The sequence below is a fragment of the Epinephelus fuscoguttatus genome, linkage group LG18 (assembly GCF_011397635.1).
Source record: "Epinephelus fuscoguttatus linkage group LG18, E.fuscoguttatus.final_Chr_v1".
Classification (NCBI taxonomy): Eukaryota; Metazoa; Chordata; class Actinopteri; order Perciformes; family Serranidae; genus Epinephelus; species Epinephelus fuscoguttatus.
In genome coordinates, this window is record NC_064769.1 from 662,766 (window position 1) to 677,913 (window position 15,148).

At 40.0% G+C, this 15,148-nt stretch overlaps 1 protein-coding gene across 1 annotated transcript in view; it reads left to right on the top strand.

Moving 5' to 3' along the window:
- The window catches only part of ralgps1 (Ral GEF with PH domain and SH3 binding motif 1), a 315,193-nt gene that overhangs the window by 288,485 nt on the left and 11,560 nt on the right, over window positions 1–15,148 (top strand). Inside the window, exons 17-18 of the mRNA XM_049604028.1 lie at window positions 405–510; window positions 2,335–2,426. Coding sequence (XP_049459985.1) covers window positions 405–510; window positions 2,335–2,426 — 198 coding nt within the window. The remainder of the gene's footprint in view (window positions 1–404; window positions 511–2,334; window positions 2,427–15,148) is intronic.

The following is a 15,148-nucleotide window of genomic DNA, read 5'->3' on the forward strand; positions in this document are numbered from 1 at the left end:
TGTGGCATTGTCTTTATCTGCAGAGACCCTGCCTGGATTTTCTGTGATTGGGACATTTACGGGCATGTCCCTCGATAGGGCTCAAGTGAGGTCAGGGCTTTCTAAAAATGTAGGTAGGCATTCAAGAGAAACAGAGGCAAAAAATGCAAATACTTAGATTGCCAAAGGGGGGATGACATGCAGTAAAGGACTGTGGGTTGGGCCCCCAATCTACTTAAAGTTTTACTGCATGTGAAGGTTTCTGTCCTGGTAAATGATACAAGTCCTGTGCAAAATGCAGGAAGCAGAAGTGCAGGCATGCATTTTACACCTTTGTTTTATTCTTTTTTACTGACAGACTGATGTGTTTAGTTTTGAGATCTTTGCTGTGAATCTGATCCACTTTAATCCTGTGTTTGCTACAGTATAAGTCCAGCCCTTGTAAGAAGGTGTGTGTGACTGGATGGATGGTGGTGCTGCCAGATGACCCTGCCAGACCCAACATCTTCCAGCTCAATGACCCAGACAAAGGTCAGCTTGCTGTCCCCAACAGAGCTCCTGCTCTTTTCAAATTAATTTAATTAATTTTAAGTATTTGATGGAACAATGCAATTTAACATAGTTCCCATACAGAGTATTGATGTGTTGCATAGACAGTTTATATCTATAGCTAATTTTTAACTCCCATCCCCAATTTTGCTTTTACATATAGGCCTGCAGTGTTTTAAAAATATATAGTTTCAAACATCCTAAAACAACAATACACTATAGACATGGAAGGCACAATAATACATATAGCACAACACACATACTGATATATATATGTACATATATTATATACATGCAAACAGGAACCATGAGGAGGCCGCAAGGCAGTCAGCCACACCTAAATACCCACACAGTGTAAGGCAGGACCTGAAAAGTCAGCTGAACTAAAGAACAAGGTCTGAGCCATCAATGTGTCCACCCTGCCAGTCATCAGAGGGGGGCCAAGGACTGGTGAGCATCAGAGCCACTGTCTAAGACGAAACAACCAAGATCCAGGAAAACATCAGGAGGATGACCCTCAAAGATGAGCTGTTAAGTGAATACCTCAGGCAGCAGAAACCCAAGAATGCAGAAGAGGAGGACGAACCATCACAGAAGGACAAGCCCCTGCACGGCATATACCACTGACAGATTGAAGAAGTGGCCGACATCAAGAAATCCAACCAGTGGCTGGAAAAGACTGGACTGAAAGACAGCACAGATGCACTAATCATGGTAGCACAGGAATAGAAGTACTTAGTACAAGATCAATAAAAGCAGGGGTCTACCACACCAGACAGGACCCCAGGTGCAGGCTGTGCAAAGATGCTTCTGAGACAGTTTAACAGATAATAGCAGGGTGTGAGATGCATGCAGGAAGAGCGTACATGGAACAGTATAAGTATATATATATATATATAGATAAGTGGCTGGCATAGTGTACAGGAACATCTGCACTGAGTATGGGCTGGAAGTCCCAAGGTCAGAGTAGAAGACACCTCCTGAGGTGATTGAGAATGACTGAACTAAGATCCTGTGGGACTTCCAGATCCAGACTGACAAACTGGTCATGGCTAACCAACCAGAAAATCGTGCTGATCTACAAACAACAGAAGAAGGCAGTAGTGATAGATGCAGCAATTCCAAGTGACAGTAACCTCAGAAAGAGAGAAGAAGCTCAAAAAATACCAAGGGCTGAAAGCAGAGTGGTTTCAGCAGATTTCAGGTGTAACATCTGTAGTCTCTGTCCAGAAGAATGCAGTCCTAGGAACAGCTAAGATACTGCGCAGAACCGTCCAACTCCCAGGCCTCTGGTAGAGGACCCAAGCTTGAGGAAGGCACACCACCACCCCCATGAGAGGGGATTTTTATATATACACATACCACGGCACACCAATACATGAGAAAGCAATTAGCTAAGAGTGGGTTCTTAGCCAGCACTTGAGCAATGTTATGAGGGATTTTATATTCAGTTCAATTCAGTTCAATTCAATTTTATGTATAAAGCCTAATATCACAAATCACAATTTGCCTCACAGGGCTTTACAGCATACAACATCCCTCTGTCCCTAGGACCCTCACAGCAAATAAGGAAAAACTCCCCCAAAAAAAACCTTTAACGGGGGAAAATATATACTATATAATATATATATATATATATAAATATATCTGGAATCAGTTTGATTTCAGTTGGTAATTTGTTCCAGAATTGACAGCCCTTTGTGGAAAAAGCTGATTGTCAAAGCTAAGATTTACAATATGGCATTTTACAAATCCATGTCATCTATAGTCAAGTAATCACACAAAACAATTTATGTCATTTTACAGGCAACGTTTACAAGTTCCAAACAGGATCCAGGTTTTCAGCGATCATCTGGCACAAAAACCTGGAAGAGGCTTGTAGGAGCAGTAGACCTCAGGTATAACCAGCACACACACTCGCCAATTTGTTTTGACTCTTTTTGCTGAGGAGAGAGATGAACATAATTGGACATAGTCTAGGCCAGTCGCTTGAAGAAAATGCTGGCATTGTATGTTTCTACAAACCACAGAAATGTTACATTTGTACAAATACCTTTATATTTCACGCAGCATATGAGCTGACTTTGTCATCTAGAGGTGAGGGGGTGGTGGATAGTGTTTCACCTTGGCGAGACTCCTGCCACGCTGCAGACCACTGTTGGAGACCAAAAAACAACACTTGTTGTGATTTAGCGAGTCATTGCTGTGTTTCCAACAGATTTTAGAACTTAGACATGGATGTTTAATTGCAACCCATCACTGTTTTTCTAGCAGAAATAGTGCCATGAACAGTTATCACTGAGATGTTGCTGGGTTTCCTGCCAGGAAAGTAGCACTTCAAGCAATTTTTCTTTAACAGAGACATCGCTGCATTTCCTGTCAGGATTGTACCCAAAAACTGGGTATTTTAAGCCAAAACATGTTTTTTTCCCAACCATCGCCAAGTGGTTTTTGTGTCTAAACCTAAACATGCATTAACCACAGCATTGTTGAAACATAAAGTTTCAACGTACCCACTACATAATAATGTGCAAAAGTAAGGTATCTGTGGTTTGCAGAATGTACAAATACTAACATTTTATAATATCTGGTCTGCAAAGTTTAACTATAACTTACAGGTGCTAAAAGGTTTTGTTCATTAAGTCTGTTCTGGGTCATTTGACCCATATCTGTTGAGATGGAAATTACATCCACCAGTATGGGTCAAATCTAGGAAAGCGGTGGTTACTGGAAATCTTGACACTGCAGTATCTGTGTATATTTTTTATTGGACAGTAGTGACATGGTTTATTTATTTTATTTTTTTTATTTATTTTATCTTTTTTATCTATGTATCTATTTATTTATTTATTTATTTATTTGGATCCCCATTAGTCACCACCAAGGCAGCAACTACTCTTCCTGGGGTCCACACAAGCAAAAATGGTGTTCTATGCCATCAGGCAGCTGCACTTGTTACGTGTGTAATGTCCGATGGCAAACCATTCAATAATTTCATTCCTCTGAACATTAGTGTGTGGCCTTGCATTTGTTTTTTTAAACAGGAAGTAGAAAACAACTGCTGCATGCCTAATAGTAATTTTATGGGCGTTACTACTATAAAAAATGATGGTAAAGGATATCTGGGGTTTTTAGCACATCTCTTGATAACTACCAGAACTCTTACCATAACTGCAACAGTTTTTTCGGTCTGTTTTGACCACTTCAGTCTGCTGTCTAATATCATCCTGAGGTGTTTGGTTTCCTCTACCTGCTACATAGGCACTCCCTGCATAAACGGGTTTAACTGTGGTTTATGTTCAAGTCTGAAAGTTGATCCAAATACTACACCTTTTCTTTTTGATAAATTAAAAACTAACTTATTACTCCATGGCCACGCGGCAATTGATTGTATTTCCTTGTCCAAAGCACTAGACTATTCCTCAATAGATGCTGTTGGTAAATACAATGTTGTATCATTTGCTCTCACTTGATGTAGAACAAGAGGGAGATCATTGGTGAAGATAGAGAACAGTAATGTTCCCAAACAGCTTCCTTGTGGTACAACACATTGTAATTCTTTCACATTTGGAAAACTACCAATATAAAATACATACTGTTTTCTATCAGAAAAATAACTGTTTAACCAACATATGGTGTAAGGTGCAACTTTGTACCATTTTAGTTTGTCCAGCAACAATTTCATGTCCAGTACATAAAAAGCTGCACTAAAATCTAAAAACACTGCAGCCACTCACTTTTTATTGTCAGTATATTTAAGGCAGTCATCCATTATCTGTGAACCTCACTGTAAGCACAAGCACATGCTATGTCACAAGATAATCTCAAATGAACAAATTAAAACCATTTCCCAGCTATCCCCGGCCGTCACAAGATGATTATAAAGGTACCTTAGCCTCCATTTATGTCACTAAAGGATAACAAAACAGACAACTCGCTGCAAATATGTGGAACATATCAATCAATCAATCAATCAATCAATTTTATTTATAAAGCCCAATATCACAAATCACAATTTGCCTCACAGGGCTTTACAGCATACGACATCCCTCTGTCCTTATGACCCTCACAGCGGATAAGGAAAAACTCCCCAAAAAAAACCCTTTAACGGGGAAAAAAAACGGTAGAAACCTCAGGAAGAGCAACTGAGGAGGGATCCCTCTTCCAGGACGGACAGACGTGCAATAGATGTCGTACAGAACAGATCAGCATAATAAATTAACAGTAATCCATATGACACAGAGAGAGAGAGAGAGAGAGAGAGAGAGAGAGAGAGAGAGAGAGAGAGATGCAGGTAATGACAGTAGCTTACAACAACATTAATGAAAGTAATAATATTATAGTTATAGTTCTGGTTACTGCGGTACAATATGTTGAAAGTATGTATTAATATCTGGCAGTATACATGTGTGACAATAATCATATGTGTATAATAACAGAAGAAGTATGACTAATGACTAATGATGGCAGCAGCAGCAGGAGGCATCTGGCGGGACCACGGCAGCAGCACAACCACACACGTCACGCTGTCCAGGCACCGCTGCGGTATGAGTTAATCTGAGAGACAGTGGAGCACAAAGGCTCCGGAGAAGAAGCCGAGTTAGTGACATCCAGAATGGCTGGGTTAGCTAGATGCAGTAATAGGATACGAGAGAGAGAGAGAGAGAGAAGGAGAGAAGGGGCCCGGTGTATTATAGAGGGGTCCTCCGGCAGACTAGGCCTAAGTCAGCCTAACTAAGGGCTGGTACAGGACAAGCCTGAGCCAGCCCTAACTATAAGCTTTATCAAAGAGGAAAGTCTTAAGTCTAGTCTTAAATGTGGAGACGGTGTCTGCCTCCCGGACCGTAACAGGAAGATGATTCCACAGAAGAGGAGCCTGATAGCTAAAGGCTCTGGCTCCTGATCTACTTTGGAGACTTTAGGGACCACGAGTAACCCTGCGTTCTCAGAGCGCAGTGTTCTGGTGGGATAATATGGCACTATGAGCTCTCTAAGATATGACGGAGCTTGACCATTTAGAGCTTTATAAGTTAACAGTAGGATTTTAAATTCAATTCTGGATTTTACAGGGAGCCAGTGCAGAGAAGCTAAAACAGGAGAGATATGATCGCGTTTATTAGTTCCTGTTAGTACACGTGCTGCTGCATTCTGAATTAGCTGGAGAGTTTTTAAGGACTTACTAGAGCTACCTGATAATAGAGAGTTACAGTAATCCAGCCTTGAGGTAACAAAAGCGTGGACCAATTTTTCTGCATCTTTTCGTGTCAGGATAGGCCTAATTTTCACAATATTACGCAGATGAAAAAATGCAGTCCGTGAGGTTTGCTTTAAATGAGAATTAAAAGACAAATCTTGATCAAATATTACTCCGAGGTTTCTTACGGTAGTGGCAGGGGCCAGAGCAATGCCATCTAGAGAAACTATGTCATCAGATAAAGAGTCTCTGAGTTGTTTGGGGCCAAGAACAATAACTTCAGTTTTGTCTGAATTTAACATCAGGAAATTGGTGCTCATCCAAGTTTTTATGTCTTTAAGGCAATTATGGAGTTTAGTTAATTGATTGCTTTCTTCTGGCTTCATTGATAAATACAACTCAGTATCATCCATAACAATGGAAATTTATAGAGTGATTTCTAATGATGTTACCTAAAGGAAGCATATATAGAGTAAACAGGATTGGTCCGAGCACAGAACCTTGCGGAACTCCAAAACAAACTTTAGTACGTAAGGATGGTTCATTGACGTCAACAAATTGAAAACGATCAGATAAATAAGATTTAAACCAGCTTAGTGCTGAACCTTTTAAGCCAATTAAGTGATCCAGTCTCTGCAGTAGAATTTGATGGTCAATTGTGTCAAACGCACTAAGATCTAATAAAACAAGTACAGAGAGTCCTTTGTCTGAGGCAATCAGAAGGTCATTTGTAATTTTAACTAGAGCTGTCTCAGTGCTATGATGCACTCTAAATCCTGACTGAAATTCCTCAAATAAATTATTATCCTGGAGAAAATCACACAGCTGGTCTGTGACTACTTTCTCAAGGATCTTTGACATAAAGGGACGATTAGATATTGGTCTATAGTTGGCTAACACCTCTGGATCCAGGGTGGGCTTTTTTAGTAGAGGTTTAATTACAGCTATCTTAAAAGACTGTGGTACATAGCCTGTTAATAAGGATATATTGATCATATCTAATATATGAGTGTTAACTAAAGGAAAGACCTCCTTAAGTAGCCTAGTTGGGATGGGGTCTAAGAGACACGTTGATGATTTAGATGAAGAAATCACTGCTGTCAATTCTTGAAGAGAAATTGGGGAGAAGCAATCTAAATATATATTAGATTTTACAGCTGTGTTTGAGGTTAGATAGGTACTATCTGAGGGCAGGAGGTCATGAATTTTGCCTCTAATAGTTAGAATTTTGTCATTAAAAAAGCTTATAAAATCATTACTGCTAAGGGCTAAGGGAATACAAGGCTCAATAGAGCTTTGACTCTCAGTCAGCCTGGCTACAGTGCTGAAAAGAAACCTGGGGTTGTTTATTGTCTTCTATTAGAGCTGAGTAATAGTTTGCTCTGGCATTGCGGAGGCCCCTCTTATAAGTTTTGAGACTGTCTGCCCAGATTAAACGAGATTCTTCCAGTTTGGTTAATCGCCAATTCCTTTCAAATTTTCGCGATATTTGTTTTAACTTACGGGTTTGACAGTTATACCAAGGAGCGAACTTTCTTTGCTTTTTTAACTTCTTTTTAAGAGGAGCTACAGAGTCGAGCGTTGTTCGTAGCGAGCCTACGGTGCTATCAACATATATGCAATGGTAGCGCATGCAGCATTTTCTACTATTGCTTTGAATGCAAAGACTTTTTTTGTTATTGGAGAAATAATGTGACAAAAATAGTAGCATATATACATAGAAAGAAATAAAAAGAAAAAAAGAAATAAAATAATTCTGTTAAATTCAGTTTTATTCATAAAGCCCAATACAACAAATCACAATTGCGCTCAGAGAGCATACAACATCCCTCTGTCCTTGGACTCCCACAGTGGATAAGGAAAGAGTCAAACCTTTAAAAGAGCTCAGAAAGTGCAACTAAGGAGGGATCCCTCTTCCAGGATCGACAGATGTGCAATAGATGTTGTGTGTACAGATCAGATCAGCATAATAAATGTACAATAATCCATGTGACAAAATGAAACATTGAAAGAGAGGCAGAGAGAGATAAAACATCAGATGACATCAAACAGTAATGACAATAGCTACAATAACATTAATTTAAGTAATGATATAATTATAATAATAATAATAATAATAATAATAATAACTTTATTTGTATAGCACTTTTCAATATAAATAACAAAGTGCTTTACAACATAAAATATCAGCACGCAGTCAATATCAACACAAAATACATACAAATTAAACATTACATCAACTTAAACATTACATCATAAAAGCCTTCCTGTAAAAGTGTGTCTTGAGGAGCAAGGTAAAACGAGGAACAGACTCTGAAAACCTGATTTCCTCTGGCAAATCGTTCCAGAGTCTAGGGGCCCTGATTGCAAAGGCCCTGTCGCCTTTTGTTTTCAGCGTAGACCTTGGAACAGTTAGCAGGGCATTACCAGTGGATCTCAGACTGCAAGCTGGTTTGTGTGAGGATAGAAGGTCTGAAATATAGGCAGGGGCTAGCCCAAGTCTGGCCTCAAAAACAAATAAAAGATTTTTAAAATCAATCCTAAAATGAACAGGCAGCCAGTGCAGGGATGCTAAAACAGGAGTGATGTGGTCACATTGTTTGGACCTAGTTAAAAGACGAGCTGCAGAAAAAAAAAAAAAGTAAAAAAAAAGCTGAGCTGCAGCATTTTGTACTAACTGTAGATGGTGAAGTGATTTCTGGCTGAGACAGGTATATAAGCTATTACAATAGTCGAGGCGTGAAGAAATAAAAGCATGGATGAGTTTCTCCAAATCTGTGGTTGAGATAAAAGACCTGACTTTGGCTATGTTTCTCAAATGATAAAAACATGTCTGGACCACTTTTTTTTTTACATGAAGTTCAAAGCTCAAGTCCTGGTCAAAAATGACACAGAGGTTTCTGGCTGAGGGTTTTACAGGTGTTAAATCGCCAAGGCTTTCCAAAATTAGTTTTCTTTTTGTGGATGGACCTATAACAATGACATCGGATTTTGACTGATTGAGTTGGAGAAGACTATCTGACATCCAGTACTTTATTTCTGTGATAAAGTTGTGGAGGGCTGCTATATTAGACTGATCACCGGGCTTGATTTGGATGTATAACTGTGTGTCGTCTACATAACAGTGAAAATGGACGTTGTATTTATGAATGATATCACCTAGAGGGAGCATGTAAATGGAAAAGAGAATAGGGCCCAGGATCGACCCCTGGGGGACACCATAAGAGACGTTAGTGGGGGCAGAAACAGAGCCAGCTATAGATACGGAAGAGTATCTGTTAAAAAGGTAAGACCTGAACCAATTCAGGGCCATGTCAGTGATTCCTGCCCACTTCTCTAACCTGTCAATTAAAATATCATGGTCTACCATATCGAATGTGGCGCTAAGGTCCAAGAGAACTAAAACAGGAACACTCGCCGGCATCTTCAGCCAACAGGAGATCATTGCAAACTTTAAGGAGAACTGATTCTGTGCTATGAAGTGATCGAAAGCCGGATTGGAATTTTTCAAATAAGTTATTGACTGATAGATGAGTTATTAATTGTTTGAATACAGTTTTTTCTAGGATCTTTGATAAAAAAGGGAGCTTTGAGACAGGTCTGTAGTTGTTCAGAATGGATGGGTCTAGATTTGGTTTTTTGAGAATAGGTTCAATTAGAGCAGATTTAAAATAAGCAGGAACCACACCTGAGGTCAGAGAGTGATTGATGATAGATAAAATGAAGGGACCAACAGTGGGCATAATTTCCTTCAGTAGTCTGGTAGGGACCACATCCAAAGGGCAAGAGGAGGATTTCATGCGCATCACCATTGTGTTGAGATCAGTTAGTGACACTGAACTAAATGAGCAGAGGACTGACATAGAGTAGGATCGGTGAGTTGGCGGTTCCGGGACAAGTGAATTGTGGGGTCGACTGCTGATGGTGTGAGATCTAATGTTTTCAATTTTTTCAGTGAAAAATGACTAGTTCAGGGGATGCATGTAAATTAATATTGGTGGGGGCGTCAACAATTCGGTCAAGTGTTTGAATCAGCACTTTAGAGTTTTGAGCATTCTGGGAGATCAAGTTGGAGAAATAAGTTGCTCGTGCGTCCTTAACTTCAGCGTTGTAATCATTCATTAGGCTTTTCAAATGCTCATAGTGAACTTGAAGTTTGCAGGACTTCCATTTACACTCTATTTTGCGTACCTCTCTTTTTAAGGAGCGGATATGGTCATTAAACCATGGAGTGACTGAGGAAGTGACTTTGGTTCTGGTTTTGACTGGGGCTACTGAGTCCATTGTATTCAGGCAGAGGTCATTGAAAGAATTCACCAGGAGGGTTGGTATCATCGGAGAGAGGTAGTTCAGAAGAGAGCCATGAAAAAGCATGTGAAAATTTAGCTGCTGTTGTTGAGTTAATCATGCGGGAGCGGATGGGGCAGGTGAGACTTTAGGGGAAGGAGAGGAGTACAAGTTTAAAACAATAGTAAAGTGATCGGATATACAGGTGTTATTAAGTTCCACATTATCAATCTTCAGACCATATGAAATAACAAGATCTAAGATATGGCTCTTCTCATGGGTGGGCCCTGTGGAATGTTAAACAAAATTAAACGATTCTAAAAGATTAAGAAATTCCCCTGCAAGAGCATCACCAGGACAACAAACATGAATGTTGAAGTCACCGATTATGCAGACCCGGTCATAATTAGGTAAAAGCAGAGAGAGCAGGTCAGAGAATTCAGAGATAAAAGTGCCATTGAGCTTAGGAGGGCGGTAAACTAAAAGGAATAAAATCAGCTAGTGCTTATTAACACAAAATGTTAAGTTTTCGAAGGAGGAGAATTCCCCACAGGGAACAGGCTTATAAAAGAAATTGTCTCTGTAGATGACAGCGACCCCTCCGCCGCGACGATCTTTTGGGATTTGTGGAGACAGCTGTCACAGTTATGCGGAGAGGTGAGTGGAGCTATTGGGGGCAATGGGGTAGCCTAGGAAACAGAAAACAAATTCCAGCAGCAACAGTATAATGTGTAATGGCGTGATTATATTCACCAGGAAACTACTTCCTTTAGCTTGGTATTAGCCATAGCAGAAAGAACTTACGCGCGGGGGACTCCAAAAGGAGTCCGCGGCTTCGTGTTGTCTCAGAACAGGGTGGGTTTGGATCCAGTAGAAAGCGGGACTTACCGGCGCGGGCCCAATCACTGGGCCTGTTGAGATGAATGGGTGTCCGGAAGAAACCAGTGAATTTTGCCAGGTAGCTGCAGTCAGTCCGGTGTCCAGAAAACAGCACATGAGGTGTAAAAATGGGTTCTGGGGTGGCCGAAGTGTTGACAGGGACTTTCCCTCTCAGGCGGACAGTATCGTTGTGGTTGATCCGGTTGTAGAATGGAGAAAAACTAGTTTATTGCTAAAAGTTAGCGAAGTGCTAAAGTAGTTTGGGGTGTGGCTGTGTCGGCACCAGTCACACAAGTGTCCCAAAAAGCTTAAAATCCGCTGATTGAAAACATGAGATCAGCCATCCGGCCAACGTACAGACTTTAAAACAAATAAAATCTTAAAAGTAGTCTATTATAAGTGGCATAAAACTGGATTAAAAGTTATAATTTGAGAGCTGAAGTGATGGAGGACGCCGACTGTCTGCCATCTTGAATGCACACTGATTTGATCCCGGTGGTTTGATTATTGTATCTTGGTAGTATACATGTTACATGTATATATTAATATATGATAGTATATGTATGTGACAATAATAATCATATGTGTATAATAATAGTAGAAGTATGACTAAGACTGTAAGACTGATAATAGACACACATACAGATGATAACATTAAGCAGTTATGATGATAAATGTGGTGATTTAATAAGCCTGGGAGTTAAAGATTAGACTGTCAATTTTCAATCAATTCAAACAATTTTATTTATAAAGCCCAATATCACAAATCACAATTTGCCTCACAGGGCTTTACAGCATACGACATCCCTCTGTCCTTTGGACCCTCACAGCGGATAAGGAAAAACTCCCCAAAAAAACCCTTTAACGGGGAAAAAAAATGGTAGAAACCTCAGGAAGAGCAACTGAGGAGGGATCCCTCATCCAGGATGGACAGACGTGCAATAGATGTCGTACAGAACAGATCAGCATAATAAATTAACAGTAATCCGTATGACACAATGAGACAGAAAGAGAGAGAGAGACAGAGAGAGAGAGAGAGAGAGATGCAGGACAGACGGTAATGACAGTAGCTTATAACAATGTTAATGAAAGAAATAATATTATAATTATAGTTCTGGCTACTGTGGTACAATATGTTGAAAGTATACATTAATATCTGATAGTACACATATGTGACAATAATCATATGTATATAATAACAGTAGAAGTGTGACTAATGATGACAGCAGCAGCAGGAGGCATCTGGCAGGACCACGGCAGCAGCACAACCACACACGTCACGCTATCCAGGCACCGCTGCAATATGAGTTAACCTGAGAGACAGTGGAGCACAAAGGCTCTGTAGAAGAAGCCGAGTTAGTGACATCCAGAATGGCCGAGTTAGCAAGATGCAGTAATAGGATATGAGAGAGAGAGAGAGAGAAGGAGAGAAGGAGAGAAGGTGCCCGGTGTATTATAGACAGACAGACAGAGGAAGTATTAAGAGACGGTGGAGACGGTGTCTGCCTCCCGGACCGTAACAGGAGGATGATTCCACAGGAGAGGAGCCTGATAGCTGAAGGCTCTGGCTCCTGATCTACTTTTGGAGACTTTAGGGACCACGAGTAACCCTGCATTCTCCAAGCGCAGTGTTCTGGTGGGATAATATGGCACTGTGAGCTCTCTAAGATATGATGGAGCTTGACCATTTAGAGCTTTATAAGTTAACAGTAGGATTTTAAATTCAATTCTGGATTTTACAGGGAGCCAGTGCAGAGAAGCTAAAACAGGAGAAATATGATCTCGTTTCTCAGTTCCTGTTAGTACACATGCTGCTGCATTCTGAATTAGCTGGAGAGTTTTTAAAGACTTACAAGAGCTACCTGATAATAGAGAGTTACAGTAATCCAGCCTTGAGGTAACAAAAGTGTGGACCAATTTTTCTGCATCTTTTCGGGTCAGGATAGGCCTAATTTTCGCAATATTACGCAGATGAAAAATTGCAGTCCGTGAGGTTTGTTTTAAATGAGAATTAAAAGACAAATTTTGATCAAATGTTACTCCGAGGTTTCTTACGGTAGTGCTAGAGGCCAGAGCAATGCCATCTAGAGAAACTGTGTCATCAGATAAAGAGTCTCTGAGTTGTTTGGGGCCAAGAACAATTAACTTCAGTTTTGTCTGAATTTAACATCAGGAAATTGGTGCTCATCCAGGTTTTTATGTCTTTAAGGCAATTATGAAGTTTAGTTAATTGATTGCTTTCTTCTGGCTTCATCGATAAATACAACTGTGTATCATCCGCCTAACAATGGAAATTTACAGAGAGATTTCTAATGATGTTACCTAAAGGAAGCATATATAGAGTAAATAGGATTAGTCCGAGCACAGAACCTTGCGGAACTCCAAAACAAACTTTAGTACATAAGGATGATTCATTATGAACGTGAACAAACTGAAAACAATCAGATAAATAAGATTTAAACCAGCTTAGTGCAGAACCTTTTAGGCCAATTAAGTATTCCAGTCTCTGTAGCAGAATTTGATGGTCAATAGTGTCAAACACCGCACTAAGATCTAATAAAACAAGTACAGAGACGAGTCCTTTGTCTGAAGCAATCAGAAGGTCATTTGTAATTTTAACTAGTGCTGTCTCAGTGCTATGATGCACTCTAAATCCTGACTGAAATTCCTCAAATAAATTATTATCCTGGAGAAAATCACACAGCTGGTCTGCGACTACTTTCTCAAGGATCTCTGAAAGAAAGGGAAGATTAGATATTGGTCTATAGTTGGCTAACACCTCTGGGTCCAGGGTGGGCTTTTTTAGGAGAGGTTTAATTACAGCTACCTTAAAAGACCGTGGTACATAGCCCGTTAATAAGGATATATTGATCATATCTAATATATGAGTGTGAACTAAAGATAAGACCTCCTTAAGTAGCCTAGTTGGGATGGGGTCTAAGAGACACGTTGATGATTTAGATGAAGAAATCACTGCAGTCAATTCTTGAAGAGAAATTGGGGAGAAGCAATCTAAATATATATTAGATCTTACATCTGTGTTTGAGGTTAGATAGGTACTATCTGAGGACAGGAGGTCATGAATTTTGCCTCTAATAGTTAGAATTTTGTCATTAAAAAAGCTCATAAAATCATTACTGCTAAGGGCTAAGGGAATACAAGGCTCAATAGAGCTTTGACTCTCAGTCAGCCTGGCTACAGTACTGAAAAGAAACCTGGGGTTATTCTTGTTTTCTTTTATTAATGCTGAGTAATAGTTTGCTCTGGCATTGCGGAGGCCCCTCTTATACATTTTGAGACTGTCTGCCCAGATTAAACGAGATTCTTCCAGTTTGGTTAATCGCCAGTTCCTTTCAAATTTTCGCAATAACTGGGAACTGCCCATTGGTTTGACAGCCCATTGGTTCGACATCCCATTGTTCCGAACATATCAAACTCATTGTTCCTAAGTCCGTTCCGAAATCATCATGATGCCCTGTGGTTAAGGTCTGGTTAGGTTTAGGCACAAAAACCACTTGGTTAGGGTCAGGAAAAGATCATGGTGTGGGTTAAAATGAAAAAGAAAGTGACAAACACATAAGCCGTTATGGGTCTCAGAGTTATACCAGGGAGCGAACTTTCTTTGCTTTGTTAATTTCTTTTTAAGAGGAGCTACAGAGTCGAGTGTTGTTCGCAGCAAGCCTACGGCGCTATCGACTAGATGATCAATTCGGGAGAGGTTAAAGTCGGCACAGGAAACCTGTGTTACTGAAGGACATGGTATTGAATTTAACGATGGAGTAATTATTTCCTTAAATTTTGCGACAGCACTATCTGATAAACATCTGGTATAGTAACTGTTGCTGAGTGGTGTGTAATCGAGTAAAAAGAAATCAAAAGTAATCAAATAATGATCCGACAGCGAGGGATTCTGTGGAAAGACTGTTAGGTTATCAATTTCAATTCCATACGTCAGAACTAGATCGAGGGTATGGTTATAACAGTGAGTGGGTTCATGTACACCCTGACTGAAGCCAATGGAGTCTAATAATGAGATAAATGCGGTAGCCAGGGAGTCATTATCAACGTCGACATGAATGTTAAAATCGCCTACAATAATAATTTTATCTGATTTAAGAACTAAACTTGATAAAAACTCTGAGAATTCGGATACAAATTCAGAATATGGGCCAGGAGCACGGTACACTATAACAAATAAAAGTGGCTGCGAGGTTTTCCAGGTCGGATGTAAAAGACTAAGAACGAGGCTTTCTAATGAAT